The following is a 19,269-nucleotide window of genomic DNA, read 5'->3' as shown; positions in this document are numbered from 1 at the left end:
GGGGATGGAGGGAGAATAGAGAGGTGGAGGTAGTGAGGAGGTGATGGAGAATAGAGAGGTGGAGGTAGAGGAGGGGATGGAGGGAGAATAGAGAGGTGGAGGTAGTGAGGAGGTGATGGAGAATAGAGAGGTGGAGGTAGTGAGGAGGGGATGGAGGGAGAATAGAGAGGTGGAGGTAGTGAGGAGGTGATGGAAGGAGAATAGAGAGGTGGAGGTAGTGAGGAGGTGATGGAAGGAGAATAGAGAGGTGGAGGTAGTGAGGAGGGGATGGAGGGAGAATAGAGAGGTGGAGGTAGTGAGGAGGGGATGGAGGGAGAATAGAGAGGTGGAGGTAGTGAGGAGGTGATGGAGGGAGAATAGAGAGGTGGGGGTAGTGAGGAGGTGATGGAGAATAGAGAGGTGGAGGTAGTGAGGAGGGGATGGAGGGAGAATAGAGAGGTGGAGGTAGTGAGGAGGGGATGGAGGGAGAATAGAGAGGTGGAGGTAGTGAGGAGGTGATGGAGGGAGAATAGAGAGGTGGAGGTAGTGAGGAGGTGATGGAGAATAGAGAGGTGGAGGTAGTGAGGAGGGGATGGAGGGAGAATAGAGAGGTGGAGGTAGTGAGGAGGGGATGGAGGGAGAATAGAGAGGTGGAGGTAGTGAGGAGGTGATGGAGGGAGAATAGAGAGGTGGAGGTAGGGAGGAGGGGATGGAGGGAGAATAGAGAGGTGGAGGTAGTGAGGAGGGGATGGAGAGAGAATAGAGAGGTGGAGGTAGTGAGGAGGGGATGGAGAGAGAATAGAGAGGTGGAGGTAGGGAGGAGGTGATGGAGGGAGAATAGAGAGGAGGGGATGGAGGGAGAATAGAGAGGTGGAGGTGGGGAGGAGGTGATGGAGGGAGAATAGAGAGGAGGAGGTAGGGAGGAGGGGATGGAGGGAGAATAGAGAGGTGGAGGTAGTGAGGAGGTGATGGAGGGAGAATAGAGACGTGGAGGTAGTGAGGAGGTGATGGAGGGAGAATAGAGAGGTGGAGGTAGTGAGGAGGTGATGGAAGGAGAATAGAGAGGTGGAGGTAGTGAGGAGGGGATGGAGGGAGAATAGAGAGGTGGAGGTAGTGAGGAGGGGATGGAGGGAGAATAGAGAGGTGGAGGTAGTGAGGAGGTGATGGAGGGAGAATAGAGAGGTGGAGGTAGGGAGGAGGGGATGGAGGGAGAATAGAGAGGTGGAGGTAGGGAGGAGGGGATGGAGAATAGAGACGTGGAGGTAGTGAGGAGGTGATGGAGGGAGAATAGAGAGGTGGAGGTAGTGAGGAGGGGAGGGAGAATAGAGACGTGGAGGTAGTGAGGAGGTGATGGAGGGAGAATAGAGAGGTGGAGGTAGTGAGGAGGTGATGGAAGGAGAATAGAGAGGTGGAGGTAGGGAGGAGGTGATGGAGGGAGAATAGAGAGGTGGAGGTAGGGAGGAGGTGATGGAAGGAGAATAGAGAGGTGGAGGTAGTGAGGAGGTGATGGAAGGAGAATAGAGAGGTGGAGGTAGTGAGGAGGGGATGGAGGGAGAATAGAGAGGTGGAGGTAGGGAGGAGGGGATGGAGGGAGAATAGAGAGGTGGAGGTAGGGAGGAGGGGATGGAGGGAGAATAGAGAGGTGGAGGTAGTGAGGAGGGGATGGAAGGAGAATAGAGAGGTGGAGGTAGTGAGGAGGGGATGGAGGGAGAATAGAGAGGTGGAGGTAGTGAGGAGGGGATGGAGGGAGAATAGAGAGGTGGAGGTAGTGAGGAGGTGATGGAGGGAGAATAGAGAGGTGGAGGTAGTGAGGAGGTGATGGAGAATAGAGAGGTGGAGGTAGTGAGGAGGGGATGGAGGGAGAATAGAGAGGTGGAGGTAGTGAGGAGGTGATGGAGAATAGAGAGGTGGAGGTAGTGAGGAGGGATGGAGGAGAATAGAGAGGTGGAGGTAGTGAGGAGGTGATGGAAGGAGAATAGAGAGGTGGAGGTAGTGAGGAGGGGATGGAGGGAGAATAGAGAGGTGGAGGTAGTGAGGAGGTGATGGAGGGAGAATAGAGAGGTGGAGGTAGTGAGGAGGGGATGGAGGGAGAATAGAGAGGTGGAGGTAGTGAGGAGGTGATGGAGGGAGAATAGAGAGGTGGAGGTAGTGAGGAGGTGATGGAGAATAGAGAGGTGGAGGTAGTGAGGAGGGGATGGAGGGAGAATAGAGAGGTGGAGGTAGTGAGGAGGTGATGGAGAATAGAGAGGTGGAGGTAGTGAGGAGGGGATGGAGGGAGAATAGAGAGGTGGAGGTAGTGAGGAGGTGATGGAAGGAGAATAGAGAGGTGGAGGTAGTGAGGAGGTGATGGAAGGAGAATAGAGAGGTGGAGGTAGTGAGGAGGTGATGGAGGAGAATAGAGACGTGGAGGTAGTGAGGAGGTGATGGAGGGAGAATAGAGAGGTGGAGGTAGTGAGGAGGTGATGGAAGGAGAATAGAGAGGTGGAGGTAGTGAGGAGGGGATGGAGGGAGAATAGAGAGGTGGAGGTAGTGAGGAGGGATGGAGGAGAATAGAGAGGTGGAGGTAGTGAGGAGGTGATGGAGGGAGAATAGAGAGTGGAGGTAGGGAGGAGGGGATGGAGGGAGAATAGAGAGGTGGAGGTAGGGAGGAGGATGGAGAATAGAGACGTGGAGGTAGAGGAGGTGATGGAGGGAGAATAGAGAGGTGGAGGTAGTGAGGAGGGAGGGAGAGAATAGGGATGTGGAGGTAGTGAGGAGGTGATGGAGGGAGAATAGAGAGGTGGCGGTAGTGACGAGTGATGGAAGGAGAATAGAGAGGTGGAGGTAGGGAGGAGGTGATGGAGGGAGAATAGAGAGGTGGAGGTAGTGAGGAGGTGATGGAAGGAGAATAGAGAGGTGGAGGTAGTGAGGAGGTGATGGAAGGAGAATAGAGAGGTGGAGGTAGTGAGGAGGGGATGGAGGGAGAATAGAGAGGTGGAGGTAGGGAGGAGGGGATGGAGGGAGAATAGAGAGGTGGAGGTAGGGAGGAGGTGATGGAGGGAGAATAGAGAGGTGGAGGTAGTGAGGAGGTGATGGAGGGAGAATAGAGAGGTGGAGGTAGTGAGGAGGGATGGAGGGAGAATAGAGAGGTGGAGGTAGTGAGGAGGGGATGGAGGGAGAATAGAGAGGTGGAGGTAGTGAGGAGGTGATGGAGGGAGAATAGAGAGGTGGAGGTAGTGAGGAGGTGATGGAGAATAGAGAGGTGGAGGTAGTGAGGAGGGGATGGAGGGAGAATAGAGAGGTGGAGGTAGTGAGGAGGTGATGGAGAATAGAGAGGTGGAGGTAGTGAGGAGGGGATGGAGGGAGAATAGAGAGGTGGAGGAGGAGGGTGATGGAAGGAGAATAGAGAGGTGGAGGTAGTGAGGAGGTGATGGAAGGAGAATAGAGAGGTGGAGGTAGTGAGGAGGGGATGGAGGGAGAATAGAGAGGTGGAGGTAGTGAGGAGGGGATGGAGGGAGAATAGAGAGATGGAGGTAGTGAGGAGGTGATGGAGGGAGAATAGAGAGGTGGGGGTAGTGAGGAGGTGATGGAGAATAGAGAGGTGGAGGTAGTGAGGAGGGGATGGAGGGAGAATAGAGAGGTGGAGGTAGTGAGGAGGGGATGGAGGGAGAATAGAGAGGTGGAGGTAGTGAGGAGGTGATGGAGGGAGAATAGAGAGGTGGAGGTAGTGAGGAGGTGATGGAGAATAGAGAGGTGGAGGTAGTGAGGAGGGGATGGAGGGAGAATAGAGAGGTGGAGGTAGTGAGGAGGGGATGGAGGGAGAATAGAGACGTGGAGGTAGTGAGGAGGGGATGGAGGGAGAATAGAGAGGTGGAGGTAGGGAGGAGGGGATGGAGGGAGAATAGAGAGGTGGAGGTAGGGAGGAGGGGATGGAGGGAGAATAGAGAGGTGGAGGTAGGGAGGAGGTGATGGAGGGAGAATAGAGAGGTGGAGGTAGTGAGGAGGTGATGGAAGGAGAATAGAGAGGTGGAGGTAGGGAGGAGGTGATGGAGGGAGAATAGAGAGGTGGAGGTAGTGAGGAGGTGATGGAAGGAGAATAGAGAGGTGGAGGTAGGGAGGAGGTGATGGAGGGAGAATAGAGAGGTGGAGGTAGTGAGGAGGTGATGGAAGGAGAATAGAGAGGTGGAGGTAGTGAGGAGGTGATGGAAGGAGAATAGAGAGGTGGAGGTAGTGAGGAGGGGATGGAGGGAGAATAGAGAGGTGGAGGTAGGGAGGAGGGGATGGAGGGAGAATAGAGAGGTGGAGGTAGGGAGGAGGTGATGGAGGGAGAATAGAGAGGTGGAGGTAGTGAGGAGGTGATGGAAGGAGAATAGAGAGGTGGAGGTAGTGAGGAGGGGATGGAGGGAGAATAGAGAGGTGGAGGTAGTGAGGAGGGATGGAGGGAGAATAGAGGGGTGGAGGTAGTGAGGAGGTGATGGAGGGAGAATAGAGAGGTGGAGGTAGTGAGGAGGTGATGGAGAATAGAGGTGGAGGTAGTGAGGAGGGGATGGAGGGAGAATAGGTGGAGGTAGTGAGGAGGTGATGGAGAATAGAGAGGTGGAGGTAGTGAGGAGGGGATGGAGGGAGAATAGAGAGGTGGAGGTAGTGAGGAGGTGATGGAAGGAGAATAGAGAGGTGGAGGTAGTGAGGAGGTGATGGAAGGAGAATAGAGAGGTGGAGGTAGGAGGAGGGGATGGAGGGAGAATGAGAGGTGGAGGTAGTGAGGAGGGGATGGAGGGAGAATAGGATGGAGGTAGTGAGGAGGTGATGGAGGGAGAATAGAGAGGGGGGTAGGAGGAGGTGATGGAGAATAGAGGGTGGAGGTAGAGGGGAGGATGGAGGGAGAATAGAGAGGTGGAGGTAGTGAGGAGGGGATGGAGGGAGAATAGAGAGGTGGAGGTAGTGAGGAGGTGATGGAGGAGAATAGAGAGGTGGAGGTAGTGAGGAGGTGATGGAGAATAGAGAGGTGGAGGTAGTGAGGAGGGGATGGAGGGAGAATAGAGAGGTGGAGGTAGGAGGAGGATGGAGGGAGAATAGAGACGGGAGGTAGTGAGGAGGGGATGGAGGGAGAATAGAGGGTGGAGGTAGGGAGGAGGGAGGGAGAATAGAGAGGTGGAGGTAGTGAGGAGGGGATGGAGGGAGAATAGAGAGGAGAGGTAGTGATGGAGGGAGGGAGAATAGAGAGGTGGAGGTAGTGAGGAGGTGATGGAAGGAGAATAGAGAGGTGGAGGTAGTGAGGAGGTGATGGAAGGAGAATAGAGAGGTGGAGGTAGTGAGGAGGGGATGGAGTAGAGAGATGGAGGTAGTGAGGAAGGGAGAATAGAGAGGTGGAGGTAGTGAGGAGGTGATGGAGGGAGAATGAGGGAGGTGATGGAGGGAGGGAGAATAGAGAGGTGGAGGTAGTGAGGAGGGGATGGAGGGAGAATGGAGGTGGAGGTAGTGAGGAGGTGATGGAGGGAGAATAGAGGGTGGAGGTAGTGAGGAGATGATGGAGGGAGAATAGAGAGGTGGAGGTGATGGAGGGAGGGAGAATAGAGAGGTGGATGGAGGAGGGAATAGAGAGGTGGAGGTAGGGAGGAGGGGATGGAGAGAATAGAGAGGTGGAGGTAGTGAGGAGGTGATGGAGGGAGAATGGAGGTAGTGAGGAGGTGGAAGGAGAATAGAGGTGAGGTGAGGGGGATGGAGGAGAATAGAGAGGTGGAGGTAGTGAGGAGGTGATGGAGGGAGAATAGAGGTGGAGGCGGTGAGGAGGTGATGGAGGGAGGGAGAATAGAGAGGTGGAGGTAGGAGGAGGAGAGGGAGAATAGAGAGGTGGAGGTAGTGAGGAGGGATGGATGGAGGGAGAATAGAGAGGTGGAGGTAGGGAGGAGGTGATGGAGGGAGAATAGAGAGGTGGAGGTAGTGAGGAGGATGGAGAGAGAATAGAGAGGTGGAGGTAGGGAGGAGGTGATGGAGGGAGAATAGAGAGGTGGAGGTAGTGAGGAGGGGATGGAGGGAGAATAGAGAGGTGGAGGTAGTGAGGAGGGGATGGAGGGAGAATAGAGGTGGAGGTAGTGAGGAGGTGATGGAGGAGAATAGAGAGGTGGAGGTAGAGGAGGTGATGGAGAATAGAGGTGGAGGTAGTGAGGAGGGGATGGAGGGAGAATAGAGAGGTGGAGGTAGTGAGGAGGTGATGGAGAATAGAGAGGTGGAGGTAGTGAGGAGGTGATGGAGGGAGAATAGAGGGGGATGGAGGTAGTGAGGAGGTGATGGAGAATAGAGAGGGAGGTAGTGAGGAGGGGGGATGGAGGGAGAATAGAGAGGTGGAGGTGGAGTGAGGAGGTGATGGAGGGAGAATAGAGAGGTGGAGGTAGTGAGGAGGTGATGGAGGAGAATAGGAGGAGGATGGAGGGAGAATAGAGAGGTGGAGAGTAGGAGAATGAGGGAGGTAGATGAGGGATGGAGGAGAATAGAGAGTGGAGGTAGGAGAATAGAGAGGGGATGGAGGGAGAATAGAGAATAGGGGAGAGGGATGGAGGAAGTGAGGAGGATGGAGGAGAATAGAGAGGTGGATAGAGGGAGAGGTAGGGAGGTAGTGAGGAGGGATGGAGGAGAATAGAGAGGAAAGTGGGAGGAATAGAGAGGTGGGAGGAGGTGATGGAGGAGAATAGAGAGGTGGAGGTAGTGAGGAGGCGATGGAAGGAGAATGAGAGGTGGAGGTATAGGAGGTGGAGGTGGAGGAGGAGGGGATGGAGGAGAATAGAGAGGTGGAGGTAGTGAGGAGGGATGGAGGGAGAATAGAGAGGTGGAGGTAGGGAGGAGGTGATGGAGGAGAATAGAGGTGATGAGGTGGAGGTAGTGAGGGAGGGAGAATAGAGAGGGAGAGTGATGGAGAATAGAGAGGTGGAGGTAGTGAGGAGGATGGAAGGAGAATAGAGAGGTGGAGGTAGTGAGGAGGGGATGGAGGGAGAATAGAGAGGTGGAGGTAGGGAGGAGGGGATGGAGGGAGAATAGAGAGGTGGAGGTAGTAGGGGTGAGGGGATGGAGGGAGAATAGAGAGGTGGAGGTGAGGAGGAGGATGGAGGGGAGAATGAGAGGTGGAGGTGAGGAGAGGAGGAGAATAGAGAGGTGGAGGTAGTGAGGAGGGGATGGAGGGAGGATAATAGAGAGAGAGGTGGAGGTAGTGAGGAGGGGATGGAGGGAGAATAGAGAGGTGGAGGTAGGGAGGAGGTGATGGAGGAGAATAGAGAGGTGGAGGTAGTGAGGAGGTGAGGCAGCGATGGAGAATAGAGAGGTGGAGGTAGAGGGGGGGATGGAGGGAGAATGGAGAGAGGAGTGGGAGGAGAATAGAGGAGGTGTGATGGAGGTGATGGAGGGAGATAGAGAGGTGGAGGTAGTGAGGAGGTGATGGAAGGAGAATAGAGAGGTGGGAGGGTAGTGAGGAGGGGATGGAAGAATAGAGAAGGTAGAGAGGAGGTGGAGAGGTAGTGAGGAGGTGATGGAGGGAGAATAGAGAGGTGGAGGTAGGGAGGAGGGGATGGAGGGAGAATAGAGAGGTGGAGAGGGGAGGTGGAGGTAGTGAGGAGGTGATGGAGGGAGAATAGAGAGATGGAGGTAGTGAGGAGGTGATGGAAGGAGAATGAGAGGTGGATAGAGGAGGGATGGAGGGAGAATAGAGGTGGAGGTAGTGAGGAGGGATGGAGAAGAGAATATGGAGAGGGGGAGAGATAGAGAGGTGGAGGCAGTGAGGAGGTGATGGAGGAGAATAGAGAGGTGTGAGGAGGGATGGTAGTGAGGAGGTGATGGAGGGAATAGAGAGGTGGAGGTAGTGAGAATAGAGGGGATGGAGGGAGAATAGAGAGGTGGAGGTAGTGAGGAGGTGAGGAGATGGAGAATGGAGAAGGTAGTGAGGAGGATGGAGGGAGAATAGAGAGGTGGGAGGAGTGAGGATGGAGGGAGAATAGAGGAGGTAGTGAGGAGGTGATGGAAGGAGAATAGAGACGTAGTGAGGGGATGGGAGAATAGAGAGAATAGAGGGGATGGAGGTAGTGATGGAGGGATGGAGGGAGAATAGAGAGGTGGAGGTAGGGAGGGAGGGGATGGAGGGAGAATAGAGAGGTGGAGGGAGAATAGTGAGGGAGGGGAGGAGGTGATGGAGGGAGAATAGAGAGTGGAGGAGAGGAGTGATGGAGGGATGGAGGGAGAATAGAGAGGTGGAGGTAGTGAGGAGGATGGAAGGAGAATAGAGAGGTGGAGGGAGGTGTGAGGAGAGGAGGGGTGGAGATGGAAGGAGAATAGAGAGGTGGAGGAGAATAGAGAGGTGGAGGTAGGAGGAGGGGATGGAGGAGAATAGAGGTGGAGGATGGAGTGAGGAGGGGATGGAGGGAGAATAGAGAGGTGGAGGAATAGTGAGGGGTAGTGATGGAGGAGAGAATAGAGGTGGAGGTAGAGAGGTGGAGGTGATGGAGGGAGGAGAAGGGAGAATAGAGAGGTGGAGGTAGTGAGGAGGGGATGGAGGGAGAATAGAGGAGGTGGAGGTAGTGAGGAGGTGAGGAGGGAGAATAGAGAGGTGGGAGGTAGTGAGGAGGTGATGGAGGAGAATAGAGAGGTTTGATGAGAACAGAGGTGATGGAGGAGGTGAGGAGAGAATAGAGAGGTGAGGTAGGAGAGGAGAGGGAGGCAGGAGGAGGGACGATGGAGGAGAACAGAGAGGTGGAGGAGAATAGGAGAGGAGAGGGAGGAGGATGAGGAGAATAGAGAAGGTAGTGAGGAGGATGGAGGAGAATAGTGAGGAGGATGGAGGGAGAATAGAGAGGATGGAGGTAGAGGAGGTGATGGAGGGAGAGAATAGAGAGGTGATGGAGGAGGAGGAGATAGAGAGGTGGAGGTAGTGAGGAGGATGGAGGAGAATAGAGAGGTGGAGGTAGTGAGGAGGATGGAGGGAGAATAGAGAGGTGGAGGAGGATGGAGAGATAAAGAGAGGATGAGGTAGCAGAGGGGATGGAGGGAGATGATGGGGAGAATAGAGGAGATGAGGTGGAGGTGATGGAGGGAGGGAGAATAGAGAGGTGGAGGTAGTGAGGAGGGGATGGAGGAGAATAGGAGAATGAGAGGTGGAGGTAGAGATGGAGGAGGAGGAGGGGATGGAGGGAGAATAGAGAGATGGGAGGACAGTGAGGAGGGGATGGAGGGAGAATAGAGAGGTGGAGGTAGTGAGGAGGTGATGGAGGGGAGAATGGAGGAGGAGAATAGAGAGGTGGAGGTAGTGAGGAGGGGATGGAGGGAGAATGAGAGGTGGGAGGTGTGAGGAGGTGATGGAGAATAGAGGGGGAGGTAGTGGAGGAGAATAGAGAGGTGGAGGTAGAGGAGGGAGAATAGAGAGGTGGAGGTAGAGGAGGGGATGGAGGAGAATAGAGGGTGGAGGCTGAGGAGGATGGAGGGAACAGAGGTGGAGGTAGTGAGGAGGGGATGGAGGGAATGGAGGTGATAGGGAGGATGGAGGAGAATAGAGAGGTGGAGGGGGTAGAGGAGGGATGGAGGAGAATAGAGAGGTGGAGGAGGAGGAGATGGAGGAGAATAGAGAGGTGGAGGTAGGGGAGAGGAGGTGATGGAGGGAGGAGATAGAGGAGAATGGAGGTAGTGAGGAGGGGATGGAGGGAGAATAGAGAGAGGTAGGGAGGAGGTGATGGAGGGAGAATAGAGAGGTGGATAGTGAGGAGGTGATGGAGGGAGAATAGAGAGGTGGAGGTAGGGAGGAGGTGATGGAGGGAGAATAGAGAGGTGGAGGTAGTGAGGAGGGGATGGAGGGAGAATAGAGAGGTGGAGGTAGGGAGGAGGTGATGGAGGAGAATAGAGAGGTGGAGGCAGGAGGAGGTGAGGAGGAGAATAGAGAGGTGGAGGTAGGAGGAGGGATGGAGGAGAATAGAGAGGTGGAGGTGGAGGTAGTGAGGAGGGGTGATGGAGGGAGAATAGAGAGGTGGAGAAGGTGAGGAGGCATGGAGGGGGAGAATAGAGAGGTGGAGGTAGTGAGGAGGGGATGGAGGGAGAATGAGAGGTGGGTGGGGAGGTGATGGAGGGAGAATAGAGAGGTGGAGGTAGGGAGGAGGGGATGGAGGGAGAATAGAGAGGTGGAGGTAGTGAGGAGGTGATGGAGGGAGAATAGAGAGGTGGAGGCAGGAGGAGGTGATGGAGAGAATAGAGAGGTGGAGGTAGTGAGGAGGGGAGGGAGAATAGAGAGGTGGAGGTAGGGAGGAGGAGATGGAGGGAGAATAGAGAGGTGGAGGTAGTGAGGAGGGGATGGAGGAGAATAGAGAGGTGGAGGTAGTGAGGAGGTGATGGAGGAGAATGGAGAGGGGAGGTGATGGAGGAGGGAGAATAGAGGAGGTAGTGAGGAGGGATGGAGGAGAATAGAGAGGGAGGTAGTGAGGAGGTGATGGAGGGAGAATAGAGAGGTGGAGGTGATGGAGGGAGGGAGAATAGAGAGGTGGAGGTGATGGAGGGAGGGAGAATAGAGAGGTGGAGGTAGTGAGGAGGGGATGGAAGGAGAATAGAGAGGTGGAGGTAGTGAGGAGTGGATGGAGGGAGAATAGAGAGGTGGAGGTAGGGAGGAGGGGATGGAGGGAGAATAGAGACGTGGAGGTAGTGAGGAGGGATGGAGGGAGAATAGAGAGAGGTAGTGAGGAGGTGATGGAGAATAGAGGGTGGAGGTAGTGAGGAGGGGATGGAGGGAGAATAGAGAGGTGGAGGTAGTGAGGAGGGGATGGAGGGAGAATAGAGAGGTGGAGGTAGTGAGGAGGTGATGGAGGGAGAATAGAGAGGTGGAGGTGATGGAGGGAGGGAGAATAGAGAGGTGGAGGTAGTGAGGAGGGGATGGAGGGAGGGAGAATAGAGAGGTGGAGGTAGGGAGGAGGTGATGGAGGGAGAATAGAGAGGTGGAGGTAGTGAGGAGGGGATGGAGAGAGAATAGAGAGGTGGAGGTAGGGAGGAGGTGATGGAGGGAGAATAGAGAGGTGGAGGTAGTGAGGAGGTGATGGAGGGAGAATAGAGAGGTGGAGGTAGGGAGGAGGTGATGGAGGAGAATAGAGAGGTGGAGGTAGTGAGGAGGTGATGGATGGAGAATAGAGAGGTGGAGGTAGTGAGGAGGTGGAGAGAGAATAGAGAGGTGGAGGTAGGGAGGAGGGGATGGAGGAGAATAGAGAGGTGGCGGTAGTGAGGAGGTGATGGAGGGAGAATAGAGAGGTGGAGAAGGTGAGGAGGTGATGGAGGGAGGGAGAATAGAGAGGTGGAGGTAGTGAGGAGGGGATGGAGGGAGAATAGAGAGGTGGGGGGTGAGGAGGAGGTGATGGAGGGAGAATAGAGAGGTGGAGGTAGTGAGGAGGGGATGGAGGGAGAATAGAGAGGTGGAGGTAGTGAGGAGGTGATGGAGGGAGAATAGAGAGTTGGAGGTAGTGAGGAGGTGATGGAGAATAGAGAGGTGGAGGTAGTGAGGAGGATGGAGGGAGAATAGAGAGGTGGAGGTAGGGAGGAGATGGAGGAGAATAGAGGTGGAGGTAGGGAGGAGGATGGAGGGAGAATAGAGAGGTGGCGGTAGTGAGGAGGTGATGGAGGGAGAATGGAGAGGTGGAGAAGGTGAGGAGGTGATGGAGGGAGGGAGAATAGAGAGGTGGAGGTAGTGAGGAGGGGATGGAGGGAGAATAGAGAGGTGGAGTGGGTGAGGAGGTGATGGAGGGAGAATAGAGAGGTGGAGGTAGTGAGGAGGTGATGGAGGGAGAATAGAGGGTGGAGGTAGTGAGGAGGTGATGGAGAATAGAGAGGTGGAGTGGGTGAGGAGGTGATGGAGGAGAATAGAGAGGTGGAGGTAGTGAGGAGGGATGGAGGGAGAATAGAGAGGTGGAGGTAGTGAGGAGGGGATGGAGGGAGAATAGAGAGGTGGAGGTAGGGAGGAGGAGATGGAGGGAGAATAGAGGTGGAGGTAGGGAGGAGGAGATGGAGGGAGAATAGAGAGGTGGAGGTAGGGAGGAGGTGATGGAGGGATAATAGAGAGGTGGAGGTAGTGAGGAGGGGATGGAGGGAGAATAGAGAGGTGGAGGTAGGGAGGAGGGGATGGAGGGAGAATAGAGAGGTGGAGGTAGGGAGGAGGGGATGGAGGGAGAATAGAGAGGTGGAGGTGGTGAGGAGGGGATGGAGGGAGAATAGAGAGGTGGAGATGGAGGGAGAATAGAGAGGTGGAGATGGAGGGAGAATAGAGAGGTGGAGATGGAGGGAGAATAGAGAGGTGGAGGTAGGGAGGAGGGGATGGAGGAGAATAGAGAGGTGGAGGTAGTGAGGAGGATGGAGGGAGAATAGAGAGGTGGAGGTAGTGAGGAGGTGATGGAGGGAGAATAGAGAGGTGGAGGTAGTGAGGAGGGATGGAGGGAGAATAGAGAGGTGGAGGTAGTGAGGAGTGGATGGAGGGAGAATAGAGAGGTGGAGGTAGTGAGGATGGGATGGAGGGAGAATAGAGAGGTGGAGGTAGTGAGGAGGGGATGGAGGGAGAATAGAGAGGTGGAGGTAGTGAGGAGGGGATGGAGAATAGAGGTGGAGATGGAGGGAGAATAGAGAGGTGGAGGTAGGGAGGAGGGGATGGAGGGAGGGTTGGCGAGAAGTACAGTTTTACCACGGTGAACCCAGAAGGTTCAGAGGTCAAGGAACAAACGCCCTTTCTCTTATCTCATCCGAGTGAAATCAAAGCACCAGATTAATGACAACAGTCATCCACCCCGCCTTGACAAGAAATAAGTAAAAACCTTTGAGATGAGGTGTGATCCTATAGAACACACTAACAGCAGTTCCAATTCATTTCAGTCGATTCAGGAAGTAAACAGACATTTCAATTCCACATGGACAATTGGAATGCATAGTTTGCTTCCAGGAACTTACTCAACTGAAATGGATTTGACCACAGCTGTGAATGACAGTGATATGTTATCAACCTCCTCTTTTGATTTGTCAACCTTAGGGCCCTCCCGGATCCTTTGACTTCCTGCTGCTGTTGATGGCTGACATCCGTAACGATATCGTTGAGCTACAGAGCAAGGTGTTCGGCAGGCTCATGCAGTCTCCTGGAGAGGAGTTCCCTATGGGGGTCCCAGATACATGGAGTGACAACCAGTCACCTGAGAGGGAGGTCCCCATGGTTGGCCCAGAGAGCTGGAGGGACAACCAGTCGCCTGGGAGGGAGGTCCCCATGGTTGGCCCAGAGAGCTGGAAGGACAACCAGTCACCTGGGAGGGAGGTCCCCATGGTTGGCCCAGAGAGCTGGAGGGACAACCAGTCGCCTGGGAGGGAGGTCCCCATGGTTGGCCCAGAGAGCTGGAGGGACAACCAGTCGCCTGGGAGGGAGGTCCCCATGGTTGGCCCAGAGAGCTGGAGGGACAACCAGTCGCCTGGGAGGGAGGTCCCCATGGTTGGCCCAGAGAGCTGGAGGGACAGCCAATCGCCTGACAACTGGAGGGAGAACCAAGATATCCTGGTGGACATGGGCTCTGGAGAAGACAAGCCAAAGGATTACAAAACACAAAACGTTGCCACGGGCAACTCTGGAGAAGACTACAAACCACGCAGGAAGGAAGAGGACAGGAACAGGAACAGGAACAGGAACAGGAACAGGAAACCCGTGCGAGCCTCAACAACAGACTCAGGCTTGGATTGGACACTTTGAATTTGAGGCAGATTTTCAGTGTTTGTTTGTAAATATTAATATCAAAGTATTTTTTATTGAACTACTTAAAGTCAAAATGTATTTTTTTTCTTTCATAGAATCTCTATTTTTATATTATAAATAGGATTGTAAATGTATATTTTAGTACATTTTTTTGTATTATAGTTATGGTCTTGAATGTCTTCTTAGCTCAACAGCATTTCACTCCTGATACATTTTATTTAAATTTGAATGTCTCAAATGGTCTACTTTCTTACTTAAACGTAGTTTCCACCCTGTTATAGACACATGCACACATGAGAATAGTCCAATTCATAGTCCAATTCGTCCTACCCCTAAATCATAGATAGAATATGTCATTCGATTTCTTTGCTCCTAATCACCACAGCTTTGTTTGTTCGGTGCCTCAGCAACACTAGCCAAGGATTGTTTCTGGTTGCTATGGCTGCTAAGTAAGTGTGTAACACTCCTCCAAAGCCAAGTGGTTGCCATGGCTGCCGAGCCTCCAGGAGAATGGTCCTTGACAGAGAGAAGAAGAAAGGTCATGGAGAGTACCACTGGAGAGGGATTGAGCAACTTTTCATGTCATGGAATATTCCAGTGTTTTTAAGTGGCACCATATTATATTTCAGCAGATCCAAGTCTAGGCTTATGTGGTCCAAAGGGGGCATTTTACAATTCAAAACATACATCGCACATGTAAAGAAACTGGAAAATAAATGCAGTAATAACAGAAACATGTATTCCATCTGTTTTTACTTATGTCATGGCTGGAGCAGTAAGAGATAAGACTGGCTAGGCTTGAGGTAGAGAGAGGGGGGGGTGGAGAGAGAGAGGGGGTGGAGAGAGAGAGGGGGTGGAGAGAGAGAGGGGGGGGGGAGAGGGGGGTGGAGAGAGGGGGGTGGAGAGAGAGGGGGTGGAGAGAGAGAGGGGGTGGAGAGAGAGAGGGGGTGGAGAGAGAGGGGGTGGAGAGAGAGGGGGTGGAGAGAGAGGGGGTGGAGAGAGAGAGGGGGTGGAGAGAGAGAGGGGGTGGAGAGAGAGAGGGGGGTGGAGAGAGAGAGGGGGTGGAGGTAGAGAGAGGGGGGTGGAGAGAGAGAGGGGTGGAGAGAGAGGGGGGTGGAGAGAGAGGGGGTGGAGAGAGAGAGGGGGAGAGAGAGAGGGGGTGGAGAGAGAGAGGGGGTGAGAGAGAGAGGGGGGTGGAGAGAGAGGGGGGGAGAGATGGGGGTGGAGAGAGAGAGGGGGGTGGAGAGAGAGAGGGGGGGTGGAGAGAGAGAGGGGGTGGAGAGAGAGAGAGGGGTGGAGAGAGAGAGGGGGTGGAGAGAGAGAGGGGGGTGGAGAGAGAGGGGGTGGAGAGAGAGAGGGGGTGGAGAGAGAGAGGGGGTGGAGAGAGAGAGGGGGGTGGAGAGAGAGAGGGGGGTGGAGAGAGGGGGGGTGGAGAGAGGGGGGTGGAGAGAGAGAGGGGGTGGAGAGAGAGAGGGGGGGTGGGAGAGAGAGAGGGGGTGGAGAGAGAGAGGGGGTGAAGAGAGAGGGGGGTGGAGAGAGAGAGAGGGGTGGAGAGAGAGAGGGGGGGAGAGAGAGGGGGGGAGAGAGAGAGGGGGTGGTGGAGAGAGAGAGAGGGGGTGGAGAGGGAGCGAGAGAGAGTGGGTGGAGAGAGGGAGAGAGGGGTGGAGAGAGAGAGAGGGGGGTGGAGAGAGAGAGAGGGGGTGGAGAGAGGAGAGAGGGGGTGGAGAGGGAGAGGGGTGGAGAGGGAGATGGGGTGGAGAGAGAGGGGGGTGGAGAGAGGGGGGTGGAGAGGGAGAGGGGTGGAGAGAGTGGAGAGGGCGAGGGGTGGAGAGAGAGGGGGGGGAGAGAGGGGGGGGAGAGGGAGAGAGACAGCTAGAGGGTGGAGAGAGACAAAGCGAGAGGGTAGAGAGACTGAGAAAGGGGGGAGAGAGAGAGAGAGAGGAGGAGGAGACGGATAAAGGGGGAGAGATGGGGTGTGATGAGGATAACCTTCGAATCCCTGCTCCACTCTTCCTCGTCTCTCTCGCTCTCTTCAGACTTCTCTTCTGGAGGTAGACAGAACAGAGGTTTACTAGGAGGATAGAACAGAGGTTTACTAGGACAGAACAGAGGTTTACTATAAGGACAGAACAGAGGTTTACTATAAGGACAGAACAGAGGTTTACTAGGAGGACAGAACAGAGGTTTACTAGGAGGACAGAACAGAGGTTTACTAGGAGGACAGAACAGAGGTTTACTACTGTAGGAGGATAGAACAGAGGTTTACTACTGTAGGAGGATATAACAGAGGTTTACTAGGAGGATAAAACAGAGGTTTACTAGGAGGATAGAACAGAGGTTTACTACTGTAGGAGGATAGAACAGAGGTTTACTACTGTAGGAGGATATAACAGAGGTTTACTAGGAGGATAGAACAGAGGTTTACTACTGTAGGAGGATATAACAGAGGTTTACTAGGAGGATAGAACAGAGGTTTACTACTGTAGGAGGATAGAACAGAGGTTTACTACTGTAGGAGGATATAATAATAATAATAATAATATATGCCATTTAGCAGACGCTTTTATCCAAAGCGACTTACAGTCATGTGTGCATACATTCTACGTATGGGTGGTCCCGGGAATCGAACCCACTACCCTGGCGTTACAAGCGCCATGCTCTACCAACTGAGCCACAGAAGGACCATATAACAGAGGTTTACTACTGTAGGAGGATAAAACAGAGGTTTACTACTGTAGGAGGATAGAACAGAGGTTTACTACTGTAGGAGGATATAACAGAGGTTTACTACTGTAGGAGGATAAAACAGAGGTTTACTACTGTAGGAGGATAGAACAGAGGTTTACTACTGTAGGAGGATAGAACAGAGGTTTACTAGGAGGATAAAACAGAGGTTTACTAGGAGGACAGAACAGAGGTTTACTAGGAGGATAGAACAGAGGTTTACTACTGTAGGAGGATAGAACAGAGGTTTACTACTGTAGGAGGATATAACAGAGGTTTACTACTGTAGGAGGATAGAACAGAGGTTTACTAGGAGGACAGAACAGAGGTTTACTACTGTAGGAGGATAGAACAGAGGTTTACTAGGAGGATAGAACAGAGGTTTACTAGGAGGAGAGAACAGATGTTTACTACTGTAGGAGGATAGAACAGAGGTTTACTAGGAGGAGAGAACAGATGTTTACTACTGTAGGAGGATAGAACAGAGGTTTACTACTGTAGGAGGATAGAACAGAGGTTTACTAGGAGGACAGAACAGAGGTTTACTACTGTAGGAGGATAGAACAGAGGTTTACTAGGAGGACAGAACAGAGGTTTACTAGGAGGATAGAACAGAGGTTTACTAGGAGGATAAAACAGAGGTTTACTACTGTAGGAGGATAGAACAGAGGTTTACTACTGTAGGAGGATAGAACAGAGGTTTACTACTGTAGGAGGATAGAACAGAGGTTTACTACTGTAGGAGGATAGAACAGAGGTTTACTACTGTAGGAGGATAGAACAGAGGTTTACTACTGTAGGAGGATAGAACAGAGGTTTACTAGGAGGATAGAACAGAGGTTTACTACTGTAGGAGGATAGAACAGAGGTTTACTAGGAGGATAGAACAGAGGTTTACTACTGTAGGAGGATAGAACAGAGATTTACTACTGTAGGAGGATAGAACAGAGGTTTACTCCTGTAGGAGGATAGAACAGAGGTTTACTACTGTAGGAGGAGAGAACAGAGGTTTACTACTGTAGGAGGATAGAACAGAGGTTTACTACTGTAGGAGGATAGAACAGAGGTTTACTACTGTAGGAGGATAGAACAGAGGTTTACTACTGTAGGAGGATATAACAGAGGTTTACTACTGTAGGAGGATAGAACAGAGGTTTACTAGGAGGACAGAACAGAGGTTTACTAGGAGGATAGAACAGAGGTTTACTACTGTAGGAGGATAGAACAGAGGTTTACTAGGAGGATAGAACAGAGGTTTACTACTGTAGGAGGATAGAACAGAGGTTTACTAGGAGGACAGAACAGAGGTTTACTACTGTAGGAGGATAGAACAGAGGTTTACTAGGAGGATAGAACAGAGGTTTACTACTGTAGGAGGATAGAACAGAGGTTTACTACTGTAGGAGGATAGAACAGAGGTTTACTACTGTAGGAGGATAGAACAGAGGTTTACTACTGTAGGAGGATAGAACAGAGGTTTACTAGGAGGATAGAACAGAGGTTTACTACTGTAGGAGGATAGAACAGAGGTTTACTAGGAGGACAGAACAGAGGTTTACTACTGTAGGAGGATAGAACAGAGGTTTACTAGGAGGATAGAACAGAGGTTTACTACTGTAGGAGGATAGAACAGAGGTTTACTAGGAGGATAAAACAGAGGTTTACTACTGTAGGAGGATAGAACAGAGGTTTACTAGGAGGATAGAACAGAGGTTTACTAGGAGGATAGAACAGAGGTTTACTAGGAGGACAGAACAGAGGTTTACTAGGAGGATAGAACAGAGGTTTACTAGGAGGATAGAACAGAGGTTTACTAGGAGGATAGAACAGAGGTTTACTAGGAGGACAGAACAGAGGTTTACTAGGAGGACAGAACAGAGGTTTACTACTGTAGGAGGATAGAACAGAGGTTTACTAGGAGGATAGAACAGAGGTTTACTAGGAGGATAGAACAGAGGTTTACTAGGAGGATAGAACAGAGGTTTACTAGGAGGACAGAACAGAGGTTTACTACTGTAGGAGGATAGAACAGAGGTTTACTAGGAGGATAGAACAGAGGTTTACTAGGAGGATAGAACAGAGGTTTACTAGGAGGATAGAACAGAGGTTTACTAGGAGGATAGAACAGAGGTTTACTAGGAGGATAAAACAGAGGTTTACTAGGAGGATAAAACAGACCTCCACAAGTCTGGTTCTTCCTTGGGAGCAATTTCCAAACGTCTGATGGTACCACGTTCATCTGTACAAACAATAGTACGCAGTATAAACACCATGGGACCACGCAGCCATCACACCACTCAGGAAGGAGATGCGTTCTGTCTCCTAGAGATGAACGTACTTTGGTGCGAAAATTGCAAATCAATCCCAGAACAGCAAAGGACCTTGTGAAGATGCTGGAGGAAACAGGTACAAAAGTATCTATATCCACAGTAAAACAGGTCCTATATCGACATAACCTGAAAGGCCACTCAGCAAGGAAGAAGCCATGGCTCCAAAACCGGCATAAAAAAGCCAGACTACGGTTTGCAACTGCACGTGGGGACAAAGATCGTACTTTTTGGAAAAATGTCCTCTGATCTGATGAAACAAAAATAGAACTGTTCGGCCATAATGACCATCGTTATATTTGGAGGAAAAAGGGGGAGGCTTGCAAGCCGAAGAACACCATCCCAACCGTGAAGCGCAGGGGTGGCAGCATCATGTTGTGGGGGTGCTTTGCTGCAGAAGGGACTGGTGGAATGAAAATTATGTGGATATATATATTTTTTTTTTTATTTCACCTTTATTTAACCAGGTAGGCTAGTTGATAACAAGTTCTCATTTGCAACTGTGACCTGGCAAAGATAAAGCATAGCAATTCGACACAT

At 52.3% G+C, this 19,269-nt stretch overlaps 1 protein-coding gene and 1 long non-coding RNA gene across 6 annotated transcripts in view; both read left to right on the top strand.

The window, feature by feature from the left end:
• ccbe1 (collagen and calcium binding EGF domains 1) overlaps positions 1 to 14,412 on the top strand; it is a 167,521-nt gene extending 153,109 nt beyond the window's left edge. For 2 of the 4 annotated variants that reach the window (XM_052458540.1, XM_052458539.1), the window contains exon 11: positions 12,974 to 14,412. In XM_052458540.1, the coding sequence (XP_052314500.1) occupies positions 12,974 to 13,675 (702 nt within the window). In that variant the 3' untranslated portion in view covers positions 13,676 to 14,412. The remainder of the gene's footprint in view (positions 1 to 12,973) is intronic. The other 2 variants (XM_052458542.1, XM_052458541.1) reach the window with 2 other exon arrangements.
• Positions 14,413 to 17,532: 3,120 nt separating this feature from the next.
• LOC127906541 (uncharacterized) lies at positions 17,533 to 18,025 on the top strand. 2 transcript variants are annotated; one of them, XR_008061802.1, is made up of 3 exons: positions 17,533 to 17,632; positions 17,686 to 17,709; positions 17,985 to 18,025. It is a non-coding gene; the product is annotated as an uncharacterized LOC127906541 (long non-coding RNA). The 2 variants fall into 2 exon arrangements; XR_008061803.1 differs by lacking the exon at positions 17,985 to 18,025 and adding an exon at positions 17,879 to 17,919.
• The last annotated feature ends 1,244 nt before the right edge of the window (positions 18,026 to 19,269 follow it).

The sequence above is a fragment of the Oncorhynchus keta genome, chromosome 12 (genome assembly GCF_023373465.1).
Source record: "Oncorhynchus keta strain PuntledgeMale-10-30-2019 chromosome 12, Oket_V2, whole genome shotgun sequence".
Lineage (NCBI taxonomy): Eukaryota > Metazoa > Chordata > Actinopteri > Salmoniformes > Salmonidae > Oncorhynchus > Oncorhynchus keta.
The sequence above is the reverse complement of the archived record's forward strand: the minus strand, read 5'-3'. Positions and strand labels throughout refer to the sequence as shown.